Source organism: Oncorhynchus keta, chromosome 11 (genome assembly GCF_023373465.1).
Source record: "Oncorhynchus keta strain PuntledgeMale-10-30-2019 chromosome 11, Oket_V2, whole genome shotgun sequence".
In the NCBI taxonomy this organism is placed as follows: domain Eukaryota; kingdom Metazoa; phylum Chordata; class Actinopteri; order Salmoniformes; family Salmonidae; genus Oncorhynchus; species Oncorhynchus keta.
Window position 1 is genome coordinate 46,334,659 of NC_068431.1, and position 27,959 is coordinate 46,362,617.

At 41.4% G+C, this 27,959-nt stretch overlaps 4 protein-coding genes across 4 annotated transcripts; 2 read left to right on the plus strand and 2 right to left on the minus strand.

Annotated features, from left to right (window-relative positions):
• Positions 1 to 51: 51 nt before the first annotated feature.
• LOC118390379 (FERM domain-containing protein 8-like) lies at positions 52 to 7,088 on the minus strand. Its single transcript, XM_035780869.2, has 11 exons — positions 6,920 to 7,088; positions 6,253 to 6,340; positions 5,878 to 6,045; positions 5,270 to 5,371; positions 4,940 to 4,998; positions 4,502 to 4,668; positions 4,188 to 4,403; positions 3,955 to 4,078; positions 3,445 to 3,594; positions 3,098 to 3,326; positions 52 to 2,964 (listed from the first exon to the last, which is right to left on the minus strand). The coding sequence occupies exons 2-11, from the start codon at positions 6,338 to 6,340 to the stop codon at positions 2,864 to 2,866; spliced, it is 1,404 nt and encodes a 467-aa protein (XP_035636762.1). The 5' UTR covers positions 6,920 to 7,088; the 3' UTR covers positions 52 to 2,863.
• Positions 7,089 to 10,184: 3,096 nt separating this feature from the next.
• On the minus strand, positions 10,185 to 18,535 carry LOC118390381 (zinc finger protein-like 1). Its single transcript, XM_035780870.2, has 8 exons — positions 17,858 to 18,535; positions 17,499 to 17,615; positions 15,365 to 15,476; positions 14,998 to 15,191; positions 14,681 to 14,756; positions 14,317 to 14,511; positions 13,943 to 14,090; positions 10,185 to 12,718 (listed from the first exon to the last, which is right to left on the minus strand). Exons 2-8 carry the CDS (start codon positions 17,598 to 17,600, stop codon positions 12,532 to 12,534), a joined length of 1,014 nt encoding a protein of 337 aa, XP_035636763.1. The 5' UTR covers positions 17,601 to 17,615; positions 17,858 to 18,535; the 3' UTR covers positions 10,185 to 12,531.
• Positions 18,536 to 18,927: 392 nt separating this feature from the next.
• On the plus strand, positions 18,928 to 22,605 carry LOC118390382 (sororin-like). Its single transcript, XM_035780871.2, has 5 exons — positions 18,928 to 19,422; positions 20,641 to 20,708; positions 20,864 to 20,932; positions 21,053 to 21,550; positions 21,730 to 22,605. Exons 1-5 carry the CDS (start codon positions 19,389 to 19,391, stop codon positions 21,808 to 21,810), a joined length of 750 nt encoding a protein of 249 aa, XP_035636764.1. The 5' UTR covers positions 18,928 to 19,388; the 3' UTR covers positions 21,811 to 22,605.
• A 317-nt stretch (positions 22,606 to 22,922) lies between these two features.
• LOC127906233 (uncharacterized) lies at positions 22,923 to 27,927 on the plus strand. Its single transcript, XM_052457532.1, has 4 exons — positions 22,923 to 24,052; positions 24,385 to 24,725; positions 24,989 to 26,559; positions 26,615 to 27,927. Exons 2-4 carry the CDS (start codon positions 24,493 to 24,495, stop codon positions 27,925 to 27,927), a joined length of 3,117 nt encoding a protein of 1,038 aa, XP_052313492.1. The 5' UTR covers positions 22,923 to 24,052; positions 24,385 to 24,492.
• The last annotated feature ends 32 nt before the right edge of the window (positions 27,928 to 27,959 follow it).

Sequence of the window (27,959 nt, forward strand, 5' to 3'; positions counted from 1 at the left end):
GCCAGTAGGTGGCAGCAATGACTCAAAAAACACCAAATCAAGGAACGGTGATCGGATATTCAAAACATTTTATTGATCAAATATGAACAAAAAAAACTACGATTGTAAGGTTTAAAACACAATTATAACTAATCTTATAGTTTTGTCAAAACAGTACAAAGCGGAATAAAAAAACTTATTGTGGGTTTAACTAAACCTACAGTCAGTCACTGGTTAAGTTTGGTAGTGCACATTATATAAATTACAAAGGAAAGAAAACAGTGAAGTTACAGGGTTCGATATATTTTAGTCTCTACGGCTGCGTTTACACAGGCAGCCCAATTCTGATATTTTGCCCAATTATAGGAAAGATAGTTTATCTGACTAATTATTTTTTTCCCTTTACCAATCAGATAAGCCATCTTGCCTATAATTGGGAAAAATATCAGAATTGGGCTGCCTGTGTAAACGCAGCCAATGTACACACGAGGTAAAGTAAATGTATAGCAAACAGAGCAGATCATGTTTGACAAACAAGCCTACACGTTTACCACGTCAGTCTCTCAACGGCCAAATTAATACTGAAAGAAAAAGGCACTTGGTCTTTTTATCCAGACTATTGCTTCATTTGAGTGTGAGAAAGACAGAAACAGAGATACAGTGTAAGAGTCAAAAATTATTACTCCAATAATAATACTAAGAATACAAATAATGACCAAAGGTAAAAACTTGACAGTATTTCTGATGTATCAATAGTGCATGTTTAAGATATTGAATGTTGTGCATGTACAGCAAGTGAGTACACCATCTTTTTAAAAAGGAATACCACATCCATAGACCGCGTGCCTTAGGAATTATGAATCGGAACATTTTGTTGTCTTTGCATAATTGACCATATCAGTTATAACATAGTGGAAACCACATTCTTCAGTTTAACACTTAATTGCATCAGAGATATACAGTAGAATCGTTCCTCTCATACTGAAGAGAGGTCAGCAGAAGAACTGTCATCAGGAAACACATCCTCTTGCTGAATGGTCAGCTAAGTGGGTGAGACTAAATGTACTTTTCTGATGTGCAAACCGACTAGCCAAATCTAAAACCGACCCTTACCGTAAGCCAGACCCTAACCCACATTTAACCAATTCAAAAAGTAAATATTGGTTTACGCATCAGAAAATTCTCTTTAGTCTCTCCCCTCCCAAGTCAAGCTGCCCTTGCATAGTGTACAATATAAACAATAACAGTGCTAGAATGCTAGGCCGTGTCATTTCTGGGAGGGAGATACAGATAAAGTCCATGATAACCATGAGACTCTGAATCTGAGTGTTTAGCACGGAGAGGCATAGACTACCACAAGATATACGTTTGTTTTGGTACAAAGACTGAGGTTTGAACAAGATAGTTGCAGAGCCTCCAATATCGCCCTCCTTTCAGATAATACAATCTGCATGACAGATTTTTACCTTGTCAGCTCGGGGTTACCGGCCCAGCAACCTTCCGGTTACCGGCCCAACGCTCTATAACCACTAGGCCACCTGCCACCCCCCAATTCATCCCAAAGGTGTTTGGTGGAGTTGAGGTCAGGGCTCTGTTCAGGCCTGTCAAGTTCTTCCACACGGATCTCGACAAACCATTTCTGTATGGACCTCACTTTGTGCACTGGGGCATTGTCATGCTTTAACAGGAAAGGGCCTTCCCCAAACTTTTGCCACAAGTTGGAAGCACAGAATCGTCTAGAATGTAATTGTATGCTATAGCGTAAATACTTCCCTTCACTGGAACTAAGGGGCCTAGCCCGAACCATGAAAAACAGCCCCAGACCATTATTCCTCCTCCATCAAACTTGACAGCTGGCATTATGCATTTGGGAAGGTAGCGTTCTCCTGGCATCCTCCAAACTGAGAATCGTCTGTCGGACTGCCAGATAGTGAAGCGTGAGTCATCACTCCAGAGAACACATTTCCACTTAGTCCAATGGTGGCAAGCTTCACACCACTCCAGCCGACCCTTAACACTGCGCATGATGATCTTAGGCTCCACGGAAACCCATTTAACAAAGGTCCAAACAGTTCTTGTGCGGATGTTGCTTCCAGAGGCAGTTTGGAACTTGGTATTGAGTGGTGCAACGGGTGACAGGTTATTTTTTTACAAGCTACATGCTTCAGTGGTCCCTTTCTGAGAGCTTGTGTGGCCTACCACTTCGCGGCTGAGTTGTTGTTGCTCTTAGGCATTTCCACTTCACAATAACAGCACTTACAGTTGACCAGGGCAGAAATTTGACAAACTGACTTGTTGGAAAGGTGGCATCCTATGACAGTGCTACGTTGAAAGTCACAGAGCTCTCCAGTAAGACCATTCGAACTGCCAATGTTTTTCTATGGAGATTGCATGGCTGTGTGCTTGATTTTATACACCTGTCAGCAACGGGTGTGGTTTAAATAGCCAAATCCACTCATTTGAAGGGGTGTCCACATACTTTTGTATATATAGTGTACATAGTCATTGCACAAACTCCATCTGAAGGAGAACTGTAATAAAGGTCCCCTATCACAAGGGTAAAAGCTCAAAGGTGGCGCTACTGTCAATGTTACCACTACTCATCAACAGTTTCATATTAAACTCCAACTGGTTCAACTTGACCAGTGAAGCAATGCCACTCAATGTCACTTTCCAGCACCTAAAGAACGTAACTTGATATACACAACATTTAACCATAAATATTTATTCACACTTAAATCCTACTCTTGGTCCATAGTATTTTTGCAATCAAGAAGATAAACCTCACCAACTCCCTACATATATTTTAGCCTTAATCTCAACTTGCATGTTCAGTTTTGGTCTCCAGGTAGTATAGAGCAGTGCCTAGATCAGAGATGGAGGCTCAACCTTGCTCCACCTGTACTGATGAGTATGTAGGTGGCTGTGCCTGCCTGGTGAAAAAGGAAGCAGCTCTCTTCGGCTTCAAGCGTTTGATTTCTTTACCTGCCCGGAGGACAACAAATGCATTTAACAGTTAGTTTTACAACCTAACCTGATCAACAAATGAAGCTTAAATGGATGGTTGATACTGACGAAATGAATGACATGCATGATGCTGGCCTCTCCCCAGACTCACCGTTGTCCACATAGCTGATGGTGTTCAGTGTATGGACCCGACTGCACACCACACTGCTCTGCCTGCGCAGTTTCCCTCGCCGACCGCCCCTTCCTCTGTCACTGTTCCCTGCCTGTCCAGCAGGCTGATGGGATAGACTGACATCATTGTCCGTTTCTGTCGCCGCCCCTCCTTCGGCTGCAGACTGTAGCTCCACACAGAACTCAATAAGACCGCTCATAAGTTCTGCCTAGAGAAACGAGGGAAGAAAGAACAGTAGCAACTCTGGTCACTTCAATGACATCTATGACCACCTAATGATTTTTGAAATTATACATTTTAAAAAAGGTAGGTTTAAGTTTCATTACTTGTTTTGAATAGATCTTCAGTAACTTGTTGACAGGGGTGCCGGCCTCCTCCCCATCGAATTCAAGCCACAGGATGTGCGAGTCACCTTCCCCCTCGGGGTAGCTGTGGTCCCAAGACAGCTCACTGAAACGCAGTCCCAGGAGCACATGCTGTCATGGAGCAGGAATGCACCAGAGAAAACGAGGCAGAAAAGTAGAAGGTTGGGTCATTCAGTGAAGTCTTTTTGCATTGATCGAGGACACCTCTGGTTCATACAAATCCACATCTTACTTAATCACACACAGTAAAATAGGTCATATTCTGCTAGTAATGTAGAGGAGTTATCATTTATTTAACAAGGCATGTCAGTTAAGAACAAATTATTGTTTACAATGACGGCCTACCCTGGCCAAACCCAGACGACGCTGGACCAATTGTGCGCCGCCCTTTGGGACTCCCAATCACATAAATCAAATCAATCACGGCCGGATGTGACACAGCCACTCACAGCTTGATATTTCAGGTCTCACCTTCTCTTTGATGTCCATTACATACACCCCCTCCAGACTAATCCCCACATTGACAGCTTTCCGTCCTGCTCTATGAAGAATCCCCTGAGCTGGCTTGTCAATCTCCCCCGAGAAGAAAGCACACCTGGCCAGACAAGAAACAAACATGATGCAAGTGACCTGTGAAGAAGATCCAAACTGTGAATGTGTTCCATGCAGTTAAGTTGAGGCCAATAGTTTGACTTGTTCCTTACCCATAGTAAGGCAGAGAGTGGCATGTGCTGAGGTACTGGCGTAGATGCTGAGTGGGCTCCGGGGGGGTGCTTCCTAAGGTGCTGATCTTGCGATACTCCTCCAACAGGTTGTGCTCCAGCCCTGCCTGACGGCCCCCTTTTCCCCTCAAGGTAGAAAACAGCCCCCCACCTCCCCCTGATACATGTGCAGGCAGGAAGGATATCAGCTTCTTCTCTCTGAGGGAGATGGGAGAGGAGAAGCAATAGTCTGGGTATTATTTTGAGTTACACAACGTCACCAAGAGGCAGACGTTCAGATGACTGGCATAGTTTACCTTAAAGCAGCAGTGGCTTTCTGGTCGTCCAAACCTACTCCCAGTTCCATAGCAAAAGACAGTGCTCCCAAACCCGTCCAGGTTTCAGGGTCACAGGGGAAGCGGCCAGCGAGAATGTTAACCCGTGCCTCGTCGTAAAGTAGTCTCAACACCCCCTCGTCTTCAATCTGGAGGGAAATACCATGCAATGAAATGTGGAATAGAGGATGTATATACAGGAGGATCCAAACACATGCATAGGGGCATTCATCAATTCTTGTAACTCTTGAGGGACAAACATAACATTTTGTCTGAGGGCTGGTGCTAGAGTGCTCTGGGGTATGTGTCTACAACCAGGAAAGTATAATCTATCCATTTGACTTGACACGACACAACTTGACTGATATCCCCCCCAACAGCTTCATGTTAAATTTAAGGAGAAAACAGAACAAGCCGTACCTGCAGCTCTTTAGACTTGGGATGAAACACATTCCTTCTGTACTGCAAGCATGGCTCATCTGGAGAAAAAAAAAAGGAAAGTAGGGCATGAGGAGGGTAATACAGAACATTGTTATATGATGGCAGATGTACGGCTTAGGATTAGTGATGTTGGGTCAGTGGTAACATGAGGTCAGGTTGACAAAGCAATGTGAATTCAGCAGTGGGGATGAAAAACATCTAACAGATGTGAGACAAAAATGTTAATCTGCCAAAAATACAGAAACAAATAGAAAAGATTACAGAAACACACAAGCTCATCCCTACACACAGAGACACAGGCAGTCTCACCTTGAGATATGTCCTCCTCTGAGGCCTCAGTGAAGCGATACAGCAGGTCCTGCCACTGGCGGCACAGTTTGTAAGGCTGATGCTTCGGCTTTAACTGCAGTTCTGAGAGAGGAGGAAAAGGCATGTAGTAGACAACGATGTGATAATTAATGAAAATTATGAAAAGCATTCTCATGGCATAACAAAGAAAGGAATTTGGCATGACAAAGCATGCTAATATATAGCACCATATCCACAAGCCGTAGACTTGGCCTACACTAATTTCCTCTGTAGTGATCCCTTCCCTATTTTACAAACAATGCCAGTCTTTCAGCAAGACAGTAGTTTAAAAAAAGAAGCATTCAAATTGTAAAATGTTCCCCTTATGGCCCAAGTGCTCTCTTCGAATTGCCACCAATACATAATACAATGAACCAGACCAGTCTCAGACAACACTATTTCTTTGTAATACACATCTGCCTTTCTTCTCCTGATCAAATTAAGAAACTGTCAAATGAATGGCCAAGTTGCTTATATTAAAATAACAGCATGTGCCACACAGTTGTTTGACGGCTAGGGGAGGAGGGGGAGGAGGGAGGGCAGGAGCATACAGAGTGTACTGTCATTACCGAGCAGAGGAGAGCAGAGCCAGAAGGCAAAGGCATCCATTGCAGAATCAGGAATGTGGAGAGCCTCCCGGACACTGCGGCCTAGCTCCTGGACACTCACACAGGCAACCCCCTCCACACACAGGTGTACTGCACTGTCACCCACCAGGTACACAAGCACATCTTGAGCTGTAGGAGAACAAAGCCAGGGATGGAAGTCGACATAATAATCTAATGCAAAACATGGAACGTCTGCAAGCCACGATGATGTCATGAGCTTACATGAATCAGTTTGATATATACACAAGGCTATTAAACACCATGTTCCAAATAAGAAAACACAGAGGGAAAAAATGCTATATTGTAAACACCAGACAAAGCAAAAAGGGAACTGACCGCGGGTGACAGAGGATGCCACACTTCCTCTCTGTGAGCTCCCCTCCGACGGCTCTGGAGGAAAACCCCCACACTCATCTCCTTCCATCTGTGTGAGACACACAAATCAAGATGAGTTTTTCGAAAAATGCATGTTATCCACTAGCAAATTCACTGTGGCATAGCTAGCTAGCCACCTCCGCGAGTAACGTTAACAATAGCTGTAGTGGTGGTGGGGATCGATACAGTCGTTCTCCATCTTCTTTTTAAATAGTGAGACGATTTGTTTTCAGCAGTTATATTCCCTGACTGATGATAACTCGTTCTCATGAGTCTCGCTTGTCCCTCTGCAGCATACACATATTGAGCAATATGTAACATATCTAACATATCTCTCGTACTGGCACCCAAGTATCGTGATAATATAATATCGTATCGTGATGTCCCTTACAATTCCCTGTCCAAGTTATCTATAACGATGTTCAATATCAAGGCTTTGATTTTGTCGTTGTTGTTAAGTCGTAAGAGTTTTTACTGAAACGACATTTCACATCTAAGTTAGCTGGTATCCTGCCAACAAACTGTAGACAACTCAATTACGAATATTGTGCTAACATTAGCTACTAGCTAGCTAGTTACCAAGCAAGAAGACAGCGGTGGCTAATCCAGTGACATGACATTCAATTACCTTCTTTTGCTGAAAATGTAGAATTGACAGTCCACAAACTAGTATATATATTTTTTTCCAACTCCGTATGAGAATATATTTTGTCAAAACAACAACTTCAACAGTTTACCAGCACACTGACAACTGTCTAGACTAATGTACTGCGCCCTTTGTGCTTCTTCTTTTTCTGTGCGTTTTATGGAAGACTACAATCCCAAAATGTGTATTACCGCCACCAGCTGGACGGGGTTGAAAAAACCAAGGTCAAAATAAAACCCATACGTGATAGGGAGAACTAACTTAATCCACCCAAATAAAACAATTAAAAAAAACACACAAACCGCCAAAACTCCCACTTCTTCCTTGCTTCAAAACACCATGACTTGAGAGGGTGTACGGGTGGTGACAATACTCCATGCAACTACTCCGCTGAGAAGTCTTTCAGTCCCAGGAACCGTTCCACAGCATCCACAATGATATCTATTTTACTGGACCTCCCTTGGGGAGGCAGCGTAGCCTAGTGGTTAGAGTGTTGGAATAGTAACTGAAAGGTTGCAAGTTCAAATCCCTGGGCTGACAAAGTACAAATCTGTTGTTCTGCCCTTGATTGAACAAGGCAGTTAACCCACGGCCTAGGCCATCATTGAAAATAAAAATTTGTTCTTAACTGATTTGCCTAGTTAAATAAAGGTTAAATAAAAATCAATCACCGTAGCTATTATGGCCACAAAGCCCACCTTCTTAAACTTTAACATATCTGGATCCTGCTGTTGAACCACAACCCATGCAGCCTTCAGTGAAGCCCAATCCACCACCATGGACTCTTTAGGAGCACCATTCAAACCCTCAACACTTTTAACAGCCACTGCATATGAAATGCTCTGGAGAGCCCACATCATTCTCTTTCACTCTTGTTGGGCATTCTAAAAACTTGGCTTCATGGTTCCCACCACATTGCAACATATCACATTTTCATTACTTTTAAAACTTTTAAAACATATATGATCTTTTCCACAACTTGGACATCTCGGCTTCTCCCTTCTGAAAACGCTTGAAACATGTCCAAAAGCTTTACAGTGATCACACTCCATTGGTCTTGGAACAAATGCTCTGACTCCGTAGTTGCCGACACCACTGTAAAGCAGGCAAGAATAACTAAGTACTTCTGGGTCCTGGATTTTGGGAATCCTTCAGAATAAGACTCTGTCCTGTTTACTTCGTAAATGAAAAATTCTGGTAAAAAAATGATAGTGCACAATTATCGATATATGTATACTAGTTATCATAGAAATAATCATTACAATTATTTATATGAGATATTTTTTTGTTTGTTTCAAGCCTAAATGGCCAACTGTTTTTTGTGTATGTACTCCTATCATTTTTTTGCACCGTACACAATTGTATGTACGTTGTGTCACAGTAAAAGGGTCCATTCTACTCAGGAGCAGTTTTAGTTTATAAATCGAGTTTACACCCAGAGGAGCGTTGCTGCTCATTTTGTAGCTGCTCATTTGGCAATGAGGCCCTTAATGTATCATTTACAATGTTATAATGCGTGTTACTGGTGATTTCTAACCTTTGGTGGGCAGATTTCATAATTTAACTTAGTCAGCACATTTACATAAACGGTGCCTTTGATCACAATTTTGAGGTTTAGGTTGCTTGATGTAGGCCGTCATCGTAAATAAGAATATGTTCTTAACTGACTTGCCTAGTTAAATAAAGGTTAAATAAATAAATAAATGTTCATAGCTACAGTAGCTAGCAGCACAAGCATATACTGTTGTGAAAATCTCTTTTCACCCACCATCAACTCCAACATTCTCTGCAATCTTCCTCCATGCCATTGACCTTATGATTTTGTCTCTGTATTTTAACAAGGAAAAATCAGTTTCATGAACCGAAGATCTTCAAGCAAACATCTGCTCCTCACCTGATTGGTTAACGGCAGCCACGTGCAATTTGCATAAAGTAAAGCAGTGCTGAACTTATTCAGTTTGCTCACCTTCCCACAACCTCCTGTACGTTGCTCCGTGTGTTCTCGTTGAAAATGAATGGGGTGGAACGTTGTCTGGCGAATTCGGAAGTAGTGGAAACACTACATAATGCAACAACAAAAATTCTGCTGCCCCGCAAACAACTGCATCTACGCATGTCAACATTCCTCAAAAAACCCCACCAGTCTTCTGAAAGCCTATCCCTGGGATAGTTTTATTTTTCAGTTGGACAATTAGACACATTTTCCCACCAAAAGACACACCAGAATGGCTTTCCAAGAAGTGTTGAGCATTCTTGAGTGGTCTAGTTGCAGTTTGAATATTGCTGCCATCAATGATTCCCAACCAAATGTACAGCACTTGAACAATTTTGACAAAAACAATGGATATGCTGCAGTAAGAGTTCTGCAAAGTTGGTAGAATCTTATTCAAAATTATTTACAGCTGTAATGGTTGGGGTGTGAAGACAATCTTATTTATATTTTTTTGTACGTTTTCTATAAAAATTCTTTCACTTTAAAAATGCGGAGTGTTGTGTAGATCAGTAGGAAAAAAATACTGCAAAGGGTGTGTAGACTTTTACTAGGCACCATAGCCACGGGAAGTAGGGGTGCTGCATCACCCCCTAAAAAAATATATATATTTAAAAAATAATGATTAATACAAAAAAATATTTTTTTTCACCAAAAGTTGTGCACTGGCCCTTTACCAGTATTAGCAGACCGATGTAGAAGTTTGTAGTGCGGGCAAAAACATTGATTCACCGTATCTGCTTTGGCAAAAAAAAGTTGAATAATTAAGAACAGTATCTTGTAGGATTCAATAGTTGGAATTAAAAGAGTTGTTGCCTTGTCCCTTTCTCTGCAATTGTCATTCTAATTGAATCCAGCAAGAACAAAACCCTGTCCTCAAACATTTACATTTCAAATAACATGGAAATTAATTGACCATCCTTACAAACCACTTAATGTACATTACTGTATTACATAGCCTGGTCATCTAAGTTCATACCTGTAGACTTTCCATCACCATGAATAGAAAAACAAATTACCAATATAATTGAGTACATTGAGATAGCAAGTGGTTTGTGATGATGTGGCTCAGTTGGTAGAGCATGGCACTTGCAATGCTTGGGTTGTGAGTTTGATTCCCACCAGGGGAGCAATATGAATAAGTATGGAAATGTAGGCACTCACCACTGTCAGTTTCTCTTGATCTACTAAAAGGAATGAATAGACCATTTCAGTTATCACATAGAAATAAAGTATTTCAAGAAACTGGAAAACATATCAAGCAAGTAATTTTATATTCCACAATATTAGCAGATTAACTGTTTTGTACAGAGCAGTTCTGAGATACCAATAAATTAATCACATTCCCCTCAAGAAACACAACACTTGCATGAGTCAGCAACTTTCCATCCTCAGATAATGATATGTCAAACCATTCAGTTCTTTTAAAAACTGATGTGAAAAGTAACAATATGACGTGTTCATAGATCATTTCAAACCGTTAAGTCTTTACAAACAGTATAATTTAATTGAGAAATGTGAAAAGCAAAACAAAAATTGGGGTTGTCAGCTTTATCAAAAGGGATAAAGTCAGCTTTATCAAAAGGACATTACTCCAAAATAAATGTTTAAAAAAAACAAACAGCTTCTTATGACAGAACTGTCTTCTGCAGAGTAAGCATCAGGCAAGAGACATTTTTCCTCAAATATTTTTTAAAGTATGTAATTTTTCACAAAAGTGCAAAGATAAGAACAGCAAATTGATATTGGTGTACTGTTGACATTTGATTTAAATACATGAAATGGGACTTCTCAAACACAATGATTTCAAAAGAGGTCCTAGCAACACACCTACCCACGAACACCTTTTGTTTTTGTAAATGCCAAGTTAAAATGGTCAAAGAATGTCCAAATATACAACCAAATTTGAACCACAGCAATGCGCAGACACCTTTAGTAACACTTCAAACTCAAGAGAAGCAAGTTAAGGATCTTTGAAAGTAGACCACTCTGTCAAACATAGTGTCTGAGCACACAGCCTGGTCTCATAGACTATATGTAACATAGCGAATGTAAATCCGCAACCCTGAAAATAATATGATATGTTTAGTATGGTATAGTTACGTAAGACAGATGATTACTTAAGGCATAATTGAAAGTAGGGTGGTTGGTCATGGTGGATGGGTGCGATTTCGAATCTCATCACGGATAACTTTAGAATTCTAGCTAATTAGCAACTTTACAACTACTTAGCATGTTATCTAACCCTCACCTTAACCCCAGGCCTAGCTAATGTTAGCCACCTAGCTAGATTTCATAACATATCATACGTTTAGCAAATTCGTAACATGTCATGAAATGGGTGATGGACATCCACAGATTAATACTTACCATATAAAACATAACTTGGTAAAAATGGAGTTTCTCGGATTTACATATAGAAAAGTACTCAGACCAGGTTGGGGCACAGGGCACTTGTGGATTTCAGAACACTGATATTTTAATGCTATACCAAGATGAACAATGTCCCTTGGGTTAACAACCACTCAATTTTAATATCCTCAGACTATCTGTTCTACATTTTCTTTGTCCAAAGATTACAATTTATATTGCATTCAGAATTTGGGAGACAATCGGTTCGAATGATTTATTCCAGTTCAACACAAAATTCACCGTAATTCATTCAATTTCTATATTTACATACTTTAAGATTTAATCAACATTCAAAAACAGTATGTGCATGTCAGACACATCATTCTTCCAGTTCAACACAAACCTCACACTCACTCAAGTAACTTAAATAACTGTTATTGATGCCCACTCCAAAAATACCTTTGTTTTTAGCAGATGTTGCAACAAGCCATATTTGTGTGCCATATCTAATAGAACAGTATTTCTGTTTTCCCATCACCTCTATTACCATCACTGCAATCTCATTTAAAGTAACTGTCCAGTGTTCCCAGATTTATATTAAATATGATCTAGAACTAATTACAATAGGAGTGAAATAGTTCCTTCCTTCCAAAAAAAAAAAAAAAAAAAAGAGGTAATTACGTTTAAAAAATATTAATGCGAGTAAAGCGCTGATTGACCAGCTCATCCTCAGGATGACATCGTCCTCTCTGAGTAAATAGCCAGCATTTTATAAACGGCCTGTTTGAGTTCAGTTTGTGTTGGATTAAAAAATTACAATTACAATTTATGCTTTGGCCACAAATATGAGTATAGGATGAGTCAACAACATTATTTGGGTAAAAGTTAAATAGAGTATGAACTTAGTGAGATTTTCACTGGACAGTTACTTTAATGTACAGTGGGTCAAAATATATTACATTTGACATATAGCTCTAAAAGCAATGTAAATCATTTAATGTGTTCACACACACACAGGTTAAATAGCCCATTAGTTCTTAGTAGTAGATAGGAAATTTGCACCTGCCTATCCCAAAGAGGGGAAAAGGGTATAAGGTTGTTATCATTTGCAGTGCAAAAACGCATCATCCTGTCCTCTTCTTTCATATCCGAGAGAGAAGGTGCCTCTCTGCCTCTACTGGTCCCACCATCTTAGATGGACTTAGATCGGCCCCATGTTCAACACTCACCAGGACATGGAGTTGGGTGCTGGTCAGTTTTTGCCCACTCGGATGTTGGGGTTTAGTAGGGGGTCTAAGTTGGGGTCGGAGTCAGCTGAAGCACGGCCCAGTTTAGCCATAATGATAATCAAGGTAAAGAATCCCAGAACTCCAACCAGAAGGAGCATGAAGACCCTCTGTTTCCAGGACAGGCCTGTCCTCTTTGAACCCGTCCGGTTTCTGAGAACACAAATTCATTTATATCTTCAGAGTTTAGAGAAATGGTACTCCACCTTTGGAGACAGTAACTGATAAATCAGATCTATAAAAACTAAGTTACAAGGATATGTTTATTTTTTATTTTTACAACCAAATCTATGTTTTTGATGTAAATGGAATGTTGTTATTAGAAAAGTCCAGAAACTTACCCCAAACAGCAAATCAATTCCTGATCCTCGTTGTGTATAAAGGGGGCCCAGAAAAACCATGAACAAATGCTCTAAAACACCCAAATACATCCTTTCAGAAATGGCATACCTCTCACTATAGCAATGCAGGTCTTTAGATGCTGTACACATGAAATTGTGTCATTCCGAACTTTATCTGCAATGTTATATTCAATTTTGTTGCGACCCTCTCTACAGGTAACTGCCAAAAATAAAGAATCAAATAAACACTTAAGTAAATGAGGAATACAAAGTACAGTATATTGAAAACATAGGGTGACTCCACACAGGAAGTTCCAGACACTTCCAGAATCTATGCCAAGGTGCACTGACTCTGTTCTGGCGGCTTCTAGTGGTCCAACACCCTATTAAAACCACTATGTTGGTGTTTCTTTTATTTTGGCAGCAACCTGTAGCAGCAACCTGTAGCAGCAACCTGTAGCAGCAACCTGTAGCAGCAACCTGTAGCAGCAACCTGTAGCAGCAACCTGTAGCAGCAGGCTACATGGAGAATGAAACAGCTGGATAGGGGAAACAGCTGGATAGGGGAAACAGCTGGATATGGGAAACAGCTCAAGTCGCACAAAAGGGAATAAAACGTTGCGGAGAAAGTTCGGAATGACACAGTTTCATGTGTCCAGCATCTGAAGACCTGCATCGCTATACTGAGAGCTTTGTTGTTTCTAAAAGGATGTATTTGGGTGTTTTCGGAGCCTTTGGCCCCCATATTACACAACAAGGAAAATTATTGCTGTTTGAGGTAAGTATATCAAAAACAAGTGAAATCACAAAAAAAGATGTATTGGACCCTTCTATAACATTCCATATACATAAAAATAGAGATTTAGTTGTAAAAATAAAACTTCTCATTTAAGTATGTTAAATAATGGTTAAGTAAAAATTACAAGTACTGTTGTCCATATGTAATGTAGTTTGATCAGAAAGGTGTACTTGCTGTGCAATAACTACATGAATAGCACATACGTTAAATAACTAGTAACATAATTAAATGACTGACTTGAGAATCTGTGCAAACCAGCTGAGTGCTGGTCGTCGCCGGTACTTGTCGTCGTCAAAGTCGATCTGTGTCACAGAGCTGTGTCCAGCGCTGTAACTAGAGCTGGGACCAGTGTCCCGTGTGTCATAGACTTTCCTTGGGGTTGATGCTGGAAGCAAAAATAAACATCAAATGAATAACCAAATATGAGGATACATTATACACATGCATCTACGTGAAGAATATCAGATGCGTTTGCAAAAATGACATGAACTAAGATTAGATTTGAGGCTACGGATTGGACTAGCCTGTATGGCATGACAACACTATGTGGTTAGTCAAATTTAGGATTAGTACAGTTCCTGCAAACCAGAGTAACATTCATAGTCCTTTACCTGTGTGTAGGGTGATTGTGTCACTGGAGGTTGCAGTGATCATGTTGACCCCAGAGTGTTGTTCTTGTGCTACCATCCCCCCGTTGTTGTCGAGATTTCCATGATCTTCCTGTACTGGAGGTGGAACTAGACTAGGGGCCGGGCTGGGGGTGTAGGAGTGGGTGGGGTAAGCTTCAGTGGTCTCCAATGCTGGGGCTAGCACAGTGGGGGAGAAGGTAAATGTTACAGTAACCTTTCTGATTTGAACAAACAAATCGAACATTTAGCTTAGCATTATGTCATGATGCAGGGATTCAGCTGCAATACAGGCTCCCGTTATATTGCAGACCAACAAGGCAGTAACAAACCAGAGACAATGACTCACCATCAAATGTGGACCAGTCAGCATAATCAGTGACATCCTGTGTGCTGTCTTGAATAGCTTCTACAGGTTCATCAATCTTGCAGTGGAGAGAGTATGTGCATGTTAGATTTGAATAGTCACAGAATACTTGCCATCTCGCTGAAAGAAACACTTGATTTATGAGTCCTAAAACATATTTTAAGCCTTAAAAATATTTTACACTAATGTCATACACAATTTAATGTCGGTACCCAGCATCTCAACCAGTATATCCCTGTCACCATCATTATTCAATTTCTCTAACCGCTAGTGTGACCCAGCCCAACCCTATTCCTCACCAGAGGTAGGCCTAGTCCAGCTCTTGCCCAGTTGACTAAGGAGAGCTGTTCCCTCAGCATGTCAGCTATTGGGCTGGCCAGGTTGGAGGGGGGAAACACTGGACCCTGGCAGCTGGGGCACTGGTATCCTGCAGGAGCAGTGTGTAGGGGCAACCGGGCTGCCAGGTCATGAAGACAGGCCCAGTGGAATACATCTTGGATAGAGAGAAAGGGCAATGATCCAGGTGAGTTTGTGCAAATTCCACAGAGCAGTAATATCAAGCAACAACAATAATAATATGGAGAGTTACTCTCAAAAAAGAACACGACTATACCAAATTCAATAAGAGCACAAAGGATAACAAATCGAAGATGTTGACAATCTTACCATAGCAGACCAATCTGACAGTATCCTGGGAGATCAGTGGGTTATTACACAGTCGACAGTTAGGGCTGTAATCACTATCCTGAAGCCACTGGAGGTAGGACTGCACTATACACTGGTAATCAGAATGGAGAGAAAATACTTCATAGTTTAGTGGCAAAGACAGCTACTATTAGTCCCTTTTAGAATCCGAGAGTGGAAGACTTACACTCTCGTCTCTAGCTCAACATTTCCAAATAGTCCCATTACAAAGTCAGAATGTGTAACACACTTCTGGACTTACTTTACTCGTTGGCAATGATTGTGTCCTTATGTTGGAGGTAATCCACAATATATCCACAAAGAACTGTTACCAGTCTGACCTTCAGTATGACGGTTTGCACATGGTTCTGCCTGCTGGCAGCTTTGGCCCGTACCTCCAACACAATGCGGTTTTCAAGGGATTGTTAAATAAATATTAACTGTTTGGTCATAATATCATCACCTCTTGAAGAGTATAATCAGAACTACAAATGTCAGATTATTACATGCAAAACAACTGCGTACATGTAGCGCGATCAGAGTTATACAGCAAGTAACTGCATGCTTTTCAGTAAACAATTTTAACATGTAATTTCAAATATGTGAGGGTAGCCTCAAGATCTCTCTCAATATTGGCCACCATGAATTGGAAATTTGAGTGATATAAATTAAAAGTGAACTGTTCCTGACAAGTATGAGTGTTTCTTTTAGGTTAATTTCCCATCCTTTGAGGGCTCTGCCTGTCAAGTAGCAGAAGGGGCATTTCCCTATGTACAGTTAACTGATAATATTTACTTTGCAAGCTACCAGTATGAACTTTGTACAGTTGGCTAAACATTGCTAGTGGTAATTAGACCTAGCTAATGTACTTTTTGCTGCTGACAGACATGATAGGCTACATTGATTGATGGATCACGTCAAATTAACTAGCTAGCAAATAACATATCACGTCAATATAAACTAACTTTCAGGGGATAAATTAGATGGCTAACTTATATCAAAATATTGTTTGATTTTCTTGCCATCTATAGTGGTGATGACAGAAGTCCGACTGACAACTTTACCAGGACGAGGACTTGCTGATGTCAAGCCATTTCCAAAAGGACAATCTCTGATGAAGCGAGCTAAATGACACGTTTGTTTAGCTAGCTAGCCCAAGATATACTCTTAAGAAGCCTATCGTTTCTCCTTAAGGTCCATGGATAGTATATGTTATTTCCAGAGGCAACCACAAACTCAATCAACAAGTGAATCGATTCTCAATTGCGATAAGGTTCTAGAAACATAAAGCACTTTACTTTCATGTCACATCAAAATAATTTCACAAATGCAAAATATATACTTACTGTACACTGTTTTAACAGGCTTTATCAGAGTTGCAGACAACAACATTTTCAGTGACAAAACGTTTCTGGTGGCATTCCTCGGTTACACACAGGTGTTCGGAGTATGCTAGGTAGCACATGTGGTCCCTCCAACTTCCGTAAACATGCGCTGTAACATGGCATTAAGGCCATGTGGGAACACTAACCCTATAAAAAAGGTATTTTTGATATATATATATATTTTTAAATTACATTATTTCTCGCTGATATGATAGATAAGTTCCTTATGCTTCCAAAACTGTACCGCAAGCGATACATTGTAATGTTCAGAACGAGTGTTGAGGATCTTAACAACATTCCCCGGTACAGAAGACACCTTCGTCCAATGTGTAATGTAATGGAACGGCGAGTCATGATCAAGGGTTAGCTAGCTACATGCCAATCGGATTGGCTACCCTCACATATCTGAAATTACATGATAATTGATGTTTACTGATCATGAAACGAATGCAGTTACTTGCTGCATTACTCTGATGATAGTTGCACGTGGAATAATCGGAAATGTGTAGTTCTGATTATGCTCTTCAAGAGGTGATATGAAAGACAAATAGTTGTTTAACAATTCATTGAAAACGGGACGTAGTTCTCAATGGTTTTAGCAGAGTTTGAAGTCTCCTTTCCCCCCCAGCAGCCAAATCGAACGCGCTGCACCATATTGTGACGTTTTATTGTTAACGACCTATATTTCCATTTCACATTACATTAATATTCAGAGCAGTCCATCCACTGACCTTGTTGTGGTTGGAGACCAGGCAATGCTCACAAACATTCACCCGATGTTCAAAGCAGAACAGGTTGGTCACCTTCCTCTTAGGACACTTGCACAGACCCATGGTCTGCCTGTAGTACTGTACACACAGATTCAGACACAAGTGACCACCAAAACAAGCTTCAGCAACAACATCATAGTTATGGGTATTATCTAAGCAATGTTATGATATCCCAGTCAAATCTACTCATGGATCAAATTAAGTTTGATGATTACATATGGGTGTGTAAGACACTGCTTTCGTGTATTGATAGATATCGCTAGTTCACTAGCATCATATTTGTTTCGGGTGGCCTTAATTATAAATTATCTCAACCTTACCTGTTACACAAACTTTCTCCTTGATGCTTTTTCGTATGAAGGAAGGGTTGTAAAAATACTGATGCTCCGCTCTACCAATTTGGTCAGCTAAATCTAGAAAATGTGAACGTTTTCAGATGCTGACATTTTGCCACGTCTCTTCCGGTAGAGTCGCAGAATAATGATATCACGTGAGCACGGCACAGCTGGTCCAAGATTAGTTTGTGCTGTATTTTAAGACGGTTAAATGCTCTATTAACAAAAAAGCTGTTAGAATTGTAAGTATATGCATGTCCCTTAAGGTCATTGTGTAATTGTAATGTGATATTGTACCCCCTAGCTCGATTTGTCTATTGTTTGTAATCTATGTATGCTTGTGTTCCCTTATATGCTTTATGTATTGATTTGATATTAATAAAAAATAAAAATAATAAAAAATATTAGTTTGTGCAGTTTTTAATAGAGGTTGTCAGGTTCAAATTGGTTTGGCGAGAGCAGATCAACGATCAGATTTTATCGTCATTTTTTTTATTTTTAAGAAATGGGTGGAGAACAACCCCCTCTTCACATTGTTTAAGATAGAATTTAAGTATTATTTAGAAATTATCAATAAGTGTGAAAACAAAAAAGCAATAACGTTACGTACCATAAAACGTTTTGACAAATTGAAAATGTATCTCGATATGTAATACTCCTGTCTGTTAGGTGATGTACTCTTTGTTTGTATATTTCTATTGTTGTATTTGTTTTGTTCATAATAATAATATTGGCGCGTTCTAAGCACGTAGCTGCATATTTTCGCCTACTCTATGACGTGCACGTGTGTATTAACTCATTTCGCCCTTGCACTCCTAAACAACGCAATTTTTTAAAACTTTGCAAAGGGTCAAATCTACAAAACTTAGTCCACTCTGTTCGTAACAGGTTTTAGTTTTGGGAAAATACAATTATTGTTTTGAGAAAAGAATTAGAATCCATCTCGCTCCATCCTTTCCGACTGGGCTTCTTGTCATCGCCATATTCGGTAGTGAGTAGAAACGCCCACCGGATGCTTCAAACGTATACATCCGTTGACATCTCTGGCAAATGTTTCTATCTGTGTTTATCGTAGGTTTTCTTCATAAAAAAAAAATTTGGCGGTTGCAACAAAATGAAAGGTGTATACTGGAGTGTTAATCTATTTATTTGATCTAGCCCTGTGTTTCCGCCTACTATTCTGGAGTAGTTTATTGCAGTACTGAAGTAAATGGTTGTAGACGTAAACAACGGACAGGAAGTGGCAATCTAGCACTTCGGTACTTCCAGGCGGGCAATTTTGAAACGAGTAGGACGTCAGCTAGGGAGATCAAGCAAAGTGAACTACTACAGTAGTTATCTAGCTAGCAAGTTATCCACTCGCAATATTGCATTACATCAGTTTTGCATTAGTTATTAGGGGCCTAGTTAGCTTTTTATATTTTTGTTAACTATACAATTGTTTTTTCTCATTTCGTAAGCTAGCTTGTTAGCTACTGATTTTATATTGGTAAATCAAGCTGGATAGGCGGCAAGGATGACCAACGAGACACCACAACCCGTTTTGGCTGGTCAGTATTTATGTTATTTTGTTCTTTATTTCACACCCGCTATATCCGAAAATGTGCCTCGGGATTCTTGACAGCTTTGCACACTTGGCATCCTTTTAACCAGCTTCATGAGGCAGTCACCTGGAATGCATTTCAATTAACAGGTGTGCCTTGTTAAAAGTGAATTTGTGGAATTTATTTCCTTAATTCGTATGATTTAATCAGTTGTGTTGTGACACGGTAGGGGTGGTATACAGAAGATAGCCCTATTTGTATAGATTTTTTTTTAACCTTTATTTAACTAGGCAAGTCAGTTAAGAACAAATTCTTATTTTCAATGACGGCTTAGGAACAGTGGGTTAACTGCCTTGTTCAGGGGCAGAACGACAGATTTTTTTTACCTTGTCAGCTCGGGGATTCAATCTTGCAACCTTTCTAACCACTAGGTTACAGTCCATCATTACATTAAGACATGAAGGCCAGTCAATGTGGAAAATGTCAAGAACTTTAAAGGTTTCTTCAAGTGCAGTCGCAGAAACCATCAAGCACTATGATGAAACTGGCTCTCATCAGTACCTCCACTGGAAAGGAAGACCCAGAGTTACCTCCGCTGCAGAGGATAAGTTCATTAGAGTTATTGCAGCCCGAATAGATGCTTCAGAGTTCAAGTAACAGACACATCTCAACATCAACTGTAAAGCAGAGGCTGCGTGAATCAGGCCTTCATGGTTGAAGATACTTGCTTGGGCCAAGAAACATGAGCAATGGACATTAGACCGGTGGAAATCTGTCCTTTTGGTCTGAGTCCAAATTTGAGATTTTTGGTTCCAACTGCCGTGTCTTTGGAAGACTCAGAGAAGGTGAATGGATGATCTACGTACAGTGCCTTGCGAAAGTATTCGGCCCCCTTGAACTTTGCGACCTTTTGCCACATTTCAGGCTTCAAACATAAAGATATAAAACTGTATTTTTTTGTGAAGAATCAACAACAAGTGGGACACAATCATGTCTATGTCTTTACATATTAAAGCATACAGCTGGATCTTCACAACAGATGGCTTTGGACATGGACTTATCTTGACAGTAGACTAAAAACAACTGTCACTTCAACTTTAGCAGTCAAGGGTCTTTACCTGTCAAGTCATGTTGCTACTGGCTACAAAGATCACACACCATTGTAAAGTTGCCAGTTAGGTAACGTTGTTTATGGTTGGGCCATTCTTTGTCTTATCATACCAGATTCTACCTTCCAGCCACGAAGGAGGTCAATGCGGTTGACCTCTCCAAATGATAATGTCCCCAACTCTGTGAGTAGTAACTTTGTCAGCAGATAGAACTAAACACCACCAGTCTTTCAGAACTAGTAACATTTCAATTTACCTATTGAGATAGTCAAACTGCATCCTGCAAACATCTTCAGTCATTTCAGTATTTTGTCGAATTATGTTACTGTAATCCACAGGCTCCTACAGATGCCGTAAAACGCCACATCACTGTGAGGAAGATTGCACCCAAGAAAACACAAGTCAATGTGAGTTGAAAGAACACAGCAAATCGGTTTCCATAATAAGCTGCATTGTTTTTTAAATGTTTGGTCCTTCTGCTATTTCATATTAGCCCAGTCATATGTGCACAATTGATTTTGTTTCAGGTCCCCTCTGAGGACCACACAGAAAATGAACAAAGATTGATTGAAGGCAGTCCTAAGAAGTCCCAAATCTATACCCCAGGACCTGCCCAGGTCCCTACACCCAAAGCCACCATGCTCTCCCCGATCTTGGCCCCCTCACCACCCTGTCCACAGGCTGCAGCAAACCCAGAAGACTCAGCATGGTCACAAAAGGTGCGGAGGTCTGATACCCGCCTAAGCCTAGGGGACCCTTCATTTGAAAGTCACCAGGCCATGTACTCCTCATCTCCTCAGCGTCGGGAGACCCGGTTTGGATTTGAGAAGCTTCAGACACCTCAGGTTCTCCGCAAGGTTGAGAAGTTCAGGGTGGGCCCTGAAGCCTCCAGGTCTCTCTGTGGAGTCAGCTCCTTCACCCTGCTGGTAGGGGACAACAGTGTTGCTCCAGAGCCAGATTTCAATATCCCTGGTGTCGCTGTGGTAAAGGAGAAGAGGAGGAGGAAGAAGGTTCCTCAAATAAAAGTAAGTGAGGACATATGTCACTGTTGACAACTAAACTATAGTAGACTACAGTGTACTTTACCACTTAATTAACAAGATGTGAAAACCAGCGCTTACCACTATTTTCAAGATGGAGATGTGGAAGAAGTTATAGCATTTGTACCTTTGTTGATCTACTTTTCAATTTCCTTCCTAACCAGCTGGCAGAGCTGGATGACCTTGCGGCAAAGATGAATGCGGAGTTTGAAGAGGCAGAAGGATTTGAATTGTTGGTGGAATAAACTCAGGGGTCATCTACAAAGACTTTGACATTTGACTTGAAAGACTGGTTGCCAATACTGGAGAACGTTAATGTTTTTAATTTCATTATTGAATTACAAAGACAGTGAAGAAGAGTTCAATTTTTATTTGAATGAATATGCCACCTATGGGAAACCAACAGGATTAATTTAATTTGTTGATTTTTTTTTTTTTTTTATATATATTTTTTTAATACAAACAAAAAAATTCAGTTGGAAATGTCAGATTGGTATCATCAACAATGTATCTCAAGAAAGAATTCTAGCTTCAAGGATGTTCCTGTCACTTTGATATGTTAATAGTTATTTGTTTTTTGAAATTACAACTTCATTAGGTCACTGGGACATCATATTGTGTTGATGAGCAACCTTTATATTTTAAATGATTTGCTCAATCATTGTTGGATTACAGGTGTGTTTTAACCTATAAGAATGATTTACAAAGCACCTATCACATTTTGTTCCCTGGAGGTTGCGCTCACATTCTCATTGTGGCTTCTTCCATCACTGTTATTGTCTTTTGTATTAGTGTACATGTAATTAGTTTCTTTATTCCACTCATCGATGATAGTTTAGATGTTAGTGATTTAAGACTTTTATCTGATCACCACTCCATATCAATTGGAAACGTGTTCTTATTGGCTGACCATGTCTGTTACTGACTCAAGTCTATCATATGGTTGATCTCTTTGCTTTGTTTAGTTTTTCTGTAAGAAGTCATGTTGCTTTTTAGAATTGTTCCGTTATCATGAATATAATAAATAGTTTGTTATTCTGTGTAACTCTTCCAGTTCGAATAATTACCGTATGAAACAGTTAATTTTTTCCTTTGATCTATGCATTTGTGATAACAACTGTGCTACATAATGCTTTCATTATAGTCATTCATTTTTATCTTTTAAAGATACTTTTTGAAGTAACATTTTACCAGGCCAGTGATTTTTTTTAAATTTTGTTATTACATTTTTTTGTTTATAGTGAGTATCAATGTTCTAGGTCTCCTAAATAACATTGTCCTTTAGAATTGAAGGAGAAAACAGTTGATTTGTGAGTTATATAACCTGTGGGCTGGGTTTCAGCCCCACACTGCTTTGACCTTCCATTCTCTTTGCTGGAGGGTCACATCAGTGCAGTGCTGCCATTGATTGCGAGTGGAGGGCTGTGCTGTATCACACAATTGATAATCAATTCAGGGAAAGGGGCTGCGGGCGATGGACAACTACAGACGCTAGTATTGTATGGCTCTAACCTCAGAGATAGACAGTCCGGAGACAAATTATTGCCTATATTACTGGTGTCAAACATCCCAGAAGCAGTTTTTATGTGTACCTCTGTACTTAACTGTCAGGGTGTGGTGATATGGGATTAAGATATGATCATTCATTGCAAATAATAGTGTTTCTTGGTATGTGGTTGCTTGTGTCATGCCATTGGAATTAAATGGAATTCTCAATGCCGTTCCTTTTTAGTTATCATGGACCATTGCAAGTCAAATCCAATTTTATTGGTCCATATCATGGTGGATATTGCAGTGACACAGTAGGTGCAGGTAGGTCAATAGCAAGCTGGGCATTAACCAGGCAATCTCCTAAACACTGAAGTCCACACAGTTTCATTGTATTCATAGATAACTTAAAGGGCAACATTATTTGATCAAATTCAGAGATATTTTTAGTTTCAGTTTAAGCTTAACATAAACAATGAGTTCTTAAATATAATAATTGAGTTTGTGAATAAACTACAACCCCCAAGAATGTTGCACAAATGACAAATGTTTTAAAATGTAACATTGCCCATACCATGTCACTTGAATAGACTAGCTGACCAATGCTTTACTTTATTATGCATCACAGAAATAGGAAAAGTTTCCATGTTTTGTCTATTATTAAGTAGCTTCCACATGTGTTCTGAAATAGCTTGGGGCTTGTGGGTGGGTGCAGAGAATGTATTGATGTTTCTGTGTGGTGTGTTTCATGCACGCTCCAGCGCAATTGGAAAATGGTTTCATCAGATGGAGAGTGCCAGCAGAATCCTAGTACAAAACATCAATGAGCATCTCAGCCTGTGTCATTCTTGTGGGTTCTCTGACAGAGTATGTGCTGGCACCCACTGCTTATGTGGTTTAGGATAATATCTGAATTCATAAATAAGATCAAGTTCATTAATCCTGATAAGGATTCTTGAATTAATGGCACATCGAAATATTTTCAAACCATTTTTTTAGGTAAGTCTGACGGATTTGAGATTGATTGTATTTGCTGATATGTTTTTGTATTTGTGTTGACCTCTTAAAATATTTCAATAATAACTCAACATGTTATTAGGTTTTGTAATAAAAAATAGTTGTACTTGATGCAAGATAATGTGTTAAATGGCCTGTTTGAAGTCAGCATAACTATTGTGCACTTATGAATGTGCTCAGTTTGAATTAGCTCACATGTAGTAATGTCCTAACTTCGCTATGATTAAATGGCATTTTTCCAAACAGTTGATTTCTGGTCCAGAAAATATTTTTGAATCATCAGAAATAATCAAGGAAATACACCCATTACACAGGGAGAGGAATAGTTCAAAGACTTGCAGACTGCACAGCAAGCAGAGGAACAGATTGTTCCTGCACCCAGGACTACCACACGGAAGCAGTGGAGGGAGAAGCAGCAGGTGATGGAGAAGTACTTCACTCCTGTGCAGCTTAAACAGGGGACCAGGGGCCACAGGCACGGCAAGCCCCACCTCCATGAGCATCAGGAGAGGGACCCCAAGCATGGCAAGATGGCTGACCAAAAAACGTATCACCACAAACACCATCCCCGCCACCACCACAACCATGATCAGCATCACCATCCTCATCATCACCAGCAAAAGACAGATTGGTCAGAAGATCAGAATGATCATGGGTATGTTTGATTACATTACTTTATTAGTTAACTAAGTTCTGAAATGTTGTCTGGATGGAACTATAATTCCTTGTTTTGGTATTCAACATTTTGGAAATTGTACATATTTTGATCAGTATTATGCAGATGTGACAACATGATCTTGTCCTGGTTAATTTACCAACGCTGCATTATAGTAAAGCGTGTAACTCAGCCTAAGAGTATGGTCTCTGCCTCAGTGAAATACTGCTCAAATCTGTCATTGTTATCTCCTCTTGCAATAGCAACCATTCAACATCAGAGGGCAGTATTGTCCACCACCATCACCATGGCCACAACAATCACCCTCACCACCACAATGAGAAATCTCATCCCTCTTCCCCTGACCATCCTCATCATCACCATCACCATGCTACAGATGGGACCTCCCACCCTCAGGTTGCAGCCACCTCATCCAGTTCCTCTGGTTCCTCATCATCATCTTCATCCTCTTCCTCCTCTTCCTCAACATCATCCTCTTCTTCCTCCTCGTCATCCTCTGGCTCTTCCTCCACCTGGTCCTCTCAGACTAGTATTAATGAGTCCGTGAAGGATAACAAACATCCACTGCAGAAGCCCAAGTACTCACAGTCCTGCACTGACATCTACAGGGGGCGGAAGGCCTATGACGAGGAGGAAGATGAGGAAGATGACACATCTCCTTTGATTGATGATGAAGGCCACCTCCCAAGACAGGAAAAGAGCTTGAAAGAAAAAAAGAAAAAGAAAGCAATGTCCTCTCATCAGACCCCTGCCAATGTCATCCTGAAGAAGCAGGAGAGTTCTAAAGGGGCAAGAATGGCTGGCAAATTTCGCAAGGCAAAGTCAATGGAGGCACTGTCCCATTGTAAGGACAGGGATGGAGATGCAGATACCATTGTAGACAAGGAGTTGGAGAAAAGAGAGCAGGTAGCCAAGAAGAATTTAGTGCAGGAAAAATTGAAGTTCTCTGCCTTTTTGAACGAGATCACCAGGCAGGTGTTCAGCCCGTACAGACTCACCTCCCTTGGGGTCACAGCTGCTCACAGGCCCAGCAGCCCCGGACAAGCCTCCCTGAGGTCCCCCAAGGTGGAACACAGAGGGGAGGAGAGGCAAAGACAAAAGAGTAGTCGGCCTGGCAGTGCAAGCTCTACGACCTTCAGTGTTCACTCCCATATCCGCAGGCAGTTCCGCTCCAGCAAGCACTCTCATTCCAGCAAGCACTCTCGCTCCCATCTCGGCAAACACCAGGACCACCAACACCATCAGCCTGCAAGAGACATACACCACAGTCCCAGCAGCCACACCGATGACAGCACTAGCCCAGATAATAGCCCCTCCTCATCAAGACATCCCTCCTGTCATTCAACACCACACCACCATCATCACCAGCATCGCTCCCATTCTCCATTTCACCATCACGGACTTCACAGTCCATCTCATCACCATGGAGACCACCACAGCCCAAGCCATCCCCATCATCATGTAGAACATCACAGCCCAACCAATCACCATGGAGACCACCACAGCCCAACGCATCCCCATCCCCATGAAGACCACCACAGCCAAACTCATCCTCATGGAGAACACCACAGCCCAAGAAACCGCCATCAACATGGAGACCTCCACAGCCCAAGCCATCCTCATCGTCATGGAGACCACCACAGCCCAACGCATCCCCATCCCCATGAAGACCACCACAGCCAAACTCATCCTCATGGAGAACACCACAGCCCAAGAAACCGCCATCAACATGGAGACCTCCACAGCCCAAGCCATCCCCATCATCATGGAGACTACCCACGCATCCCCATCCCCATGAAGACCATCCCCACTTGTCATGGAGAACACCACAGCCCAAGAAACCGCCATCAACATGGAGACCTCCACAGCCCAAGCCATCCCCATCATCATGGAGACTACCACAGCCCAAGCCATCCCCATTGTCATGGAGAACATCACAGCCCAACCCATCACCATGGAGACCACCACAGCCCAACTCATCCCCATCCCCATGAAGACAACCACAGCCAAACTCATCCTCATGGAGAACACCACAGCCCAAGAAAACCCCATCACCATGGAGACCACCACAGCCCAACTCATCCCCACCCCCATGAAGACCACCACAGCCAAACTCATCCTCATAGAGAACACCACAGCCCATGCCATTCCCATCACCATGGAGACCACCACAGCCCAACTCATCCCCACCACCATGGAGACCACCACAGCCCAACCCATCACCATGGAAGCCACCACAGCCAAACTCATCCCCATGGAGACAACCACAGCCAAACTCATCCTCATGGAGACAACCACAGCCCAAGCCACCTACATCACCATGGAGTACTCCACACTCCCAGTCATCCCCATCACCATGGACACCACCACAGCCCAACTCATCCCCATTACCATGGAGACCAACACAGCCCAACCCATCCCCATGGAGACAGCTACACCCAAACTCATACCGATGGAGACCACCACAGCCCAACTTATTCTCATCACCATGGAGACCACCAAAGCCCAAGCCAACCCCGTCACCATGGAGACCATCACAGTCCAACACATCCCCATCAACAGGGAGATCACCTCAGTCCGAGTCATTCCGATCACCATGGACATCACCACAGCCCAACTCATCCTCATCACCATGGAGACCACCACAGCCCAACTCATCCCCATCACCATGGACACCACCACCATCCTCTCCACCCAGATTCTCACCGTCGCCATGGCTCCCATCCAGAATTGCACCACCACCATCATCTGTCCCACCCTGAATCCCACGATCACCACCGCTCCCATCCAGAATCTCTCCATCACCATGGCTCCCATCCAGAATCTATCCATCACCATGGCTCCCATCCAGAATCTTGCCACCACCATGGCTCCCATCCAGAATCTCATGATCACCATGGCTCCCATCCAGAATCTCTCCATGATGATAGCTCCCATTCACAATCTCTCCATGACGATAGCTCCCATTCACAATCTCTCCATCACCATGGCTCCCATCCAGATTCTCTCCATCTCCACAGCTCCCATCCAGAATATCTCCATCACCATGGCTCCCATCCAGAATCTCTCCATCACCACCATAGTTCCCACCAAGATTCTCAACATCACCACCACCCCTCTCATTCAGAATCTCACCATCCACACTCCCATTCTGAACCCCATCACAGTCCTAGCAACCTAGAACCTCATCATCACCACCATCCTTCCCACCAT

Coding starts and splice junctions, on each gene's coding strand:
- LOC127906233 (XM_052457532.1), top strand. CDS start 24,493: ATGGAGAAGTACTTCACTCCTGTGCAGCTTAAACAGGGGACCAGGGGC. Junction 24,726..24,988: donor GAAGATCAGAATGATCATGG/GTATGTTTGATT, acceptor CTCTTGCAATAG/CAACCATTCAACATCAGAGG. Junction 26,560..26,614: donor CATGAAGACCATCCCCACTT/GTCATGGAGAAC, acceptor AGACCTCCACAG/CCCAAGCCATCCCCATCATC.
- LOC118390381 (XM_035780870.2), bottom strand. CDS start 17,600: ATGGGTCTGTGCAAGTGTCCTAAGAGGAAGGTGACCAACCTGTTCTGC. Junction 15,192..15,364: donor TGTCAGATTGGTCTGCTATG/GTAAGATTGTCA, acceptor TCTCTATCCAAG/ATGTATTCCACTGGGCCTGT. Junction 14,091..14,316: donor CACAATCACCCTACACACAG/GTAAAGGACTAT, acceptor TTTTGCTTCCAG/CATCAACCCCAAGGAAAGTC.
- LOC118390382 (XM_035780871.2), top strand. CDS start 19,389: ATGACCAACGAGACACCACAACCCGTTTTGGCTG. Junction 19,423..20,640: donor ACCACAACCCGTTTTGGCTG/GTCAGTATTTAT, acceptor TTATCATACCAG/ATTCTACCTTCCAGCCACGA. Junction 20,933..21,052: donor CCAAGAAAACACAAGTCAAT/GTGAGTTGAAAG, acceptor ATTTTGTTTCAG/GTCCCCTCTGAGGACCACAC.
- LOC118390379 (XM_035780869.2), bottom strand. CDS start 6,340: ATGGAAGGAGATGAGTGTGGGGGTTTTCCTCCAGAGCCGTCGGAGGGG. Junction 4,669..4,939: donor CCAAGTCTAAAGAGCTGCAG/GTACGGCTTGTT, acceptor ATTTCCCTCCAG/ATTGAAGACGAGGGGGTGTT. Junction 4,404..4,501: donor AAAGCCACTGCTGCTTTAAG/GTAAACTATGCC, acceptor CATCTCCCTCAG/AGAGAAGAAGCTGATATCCT.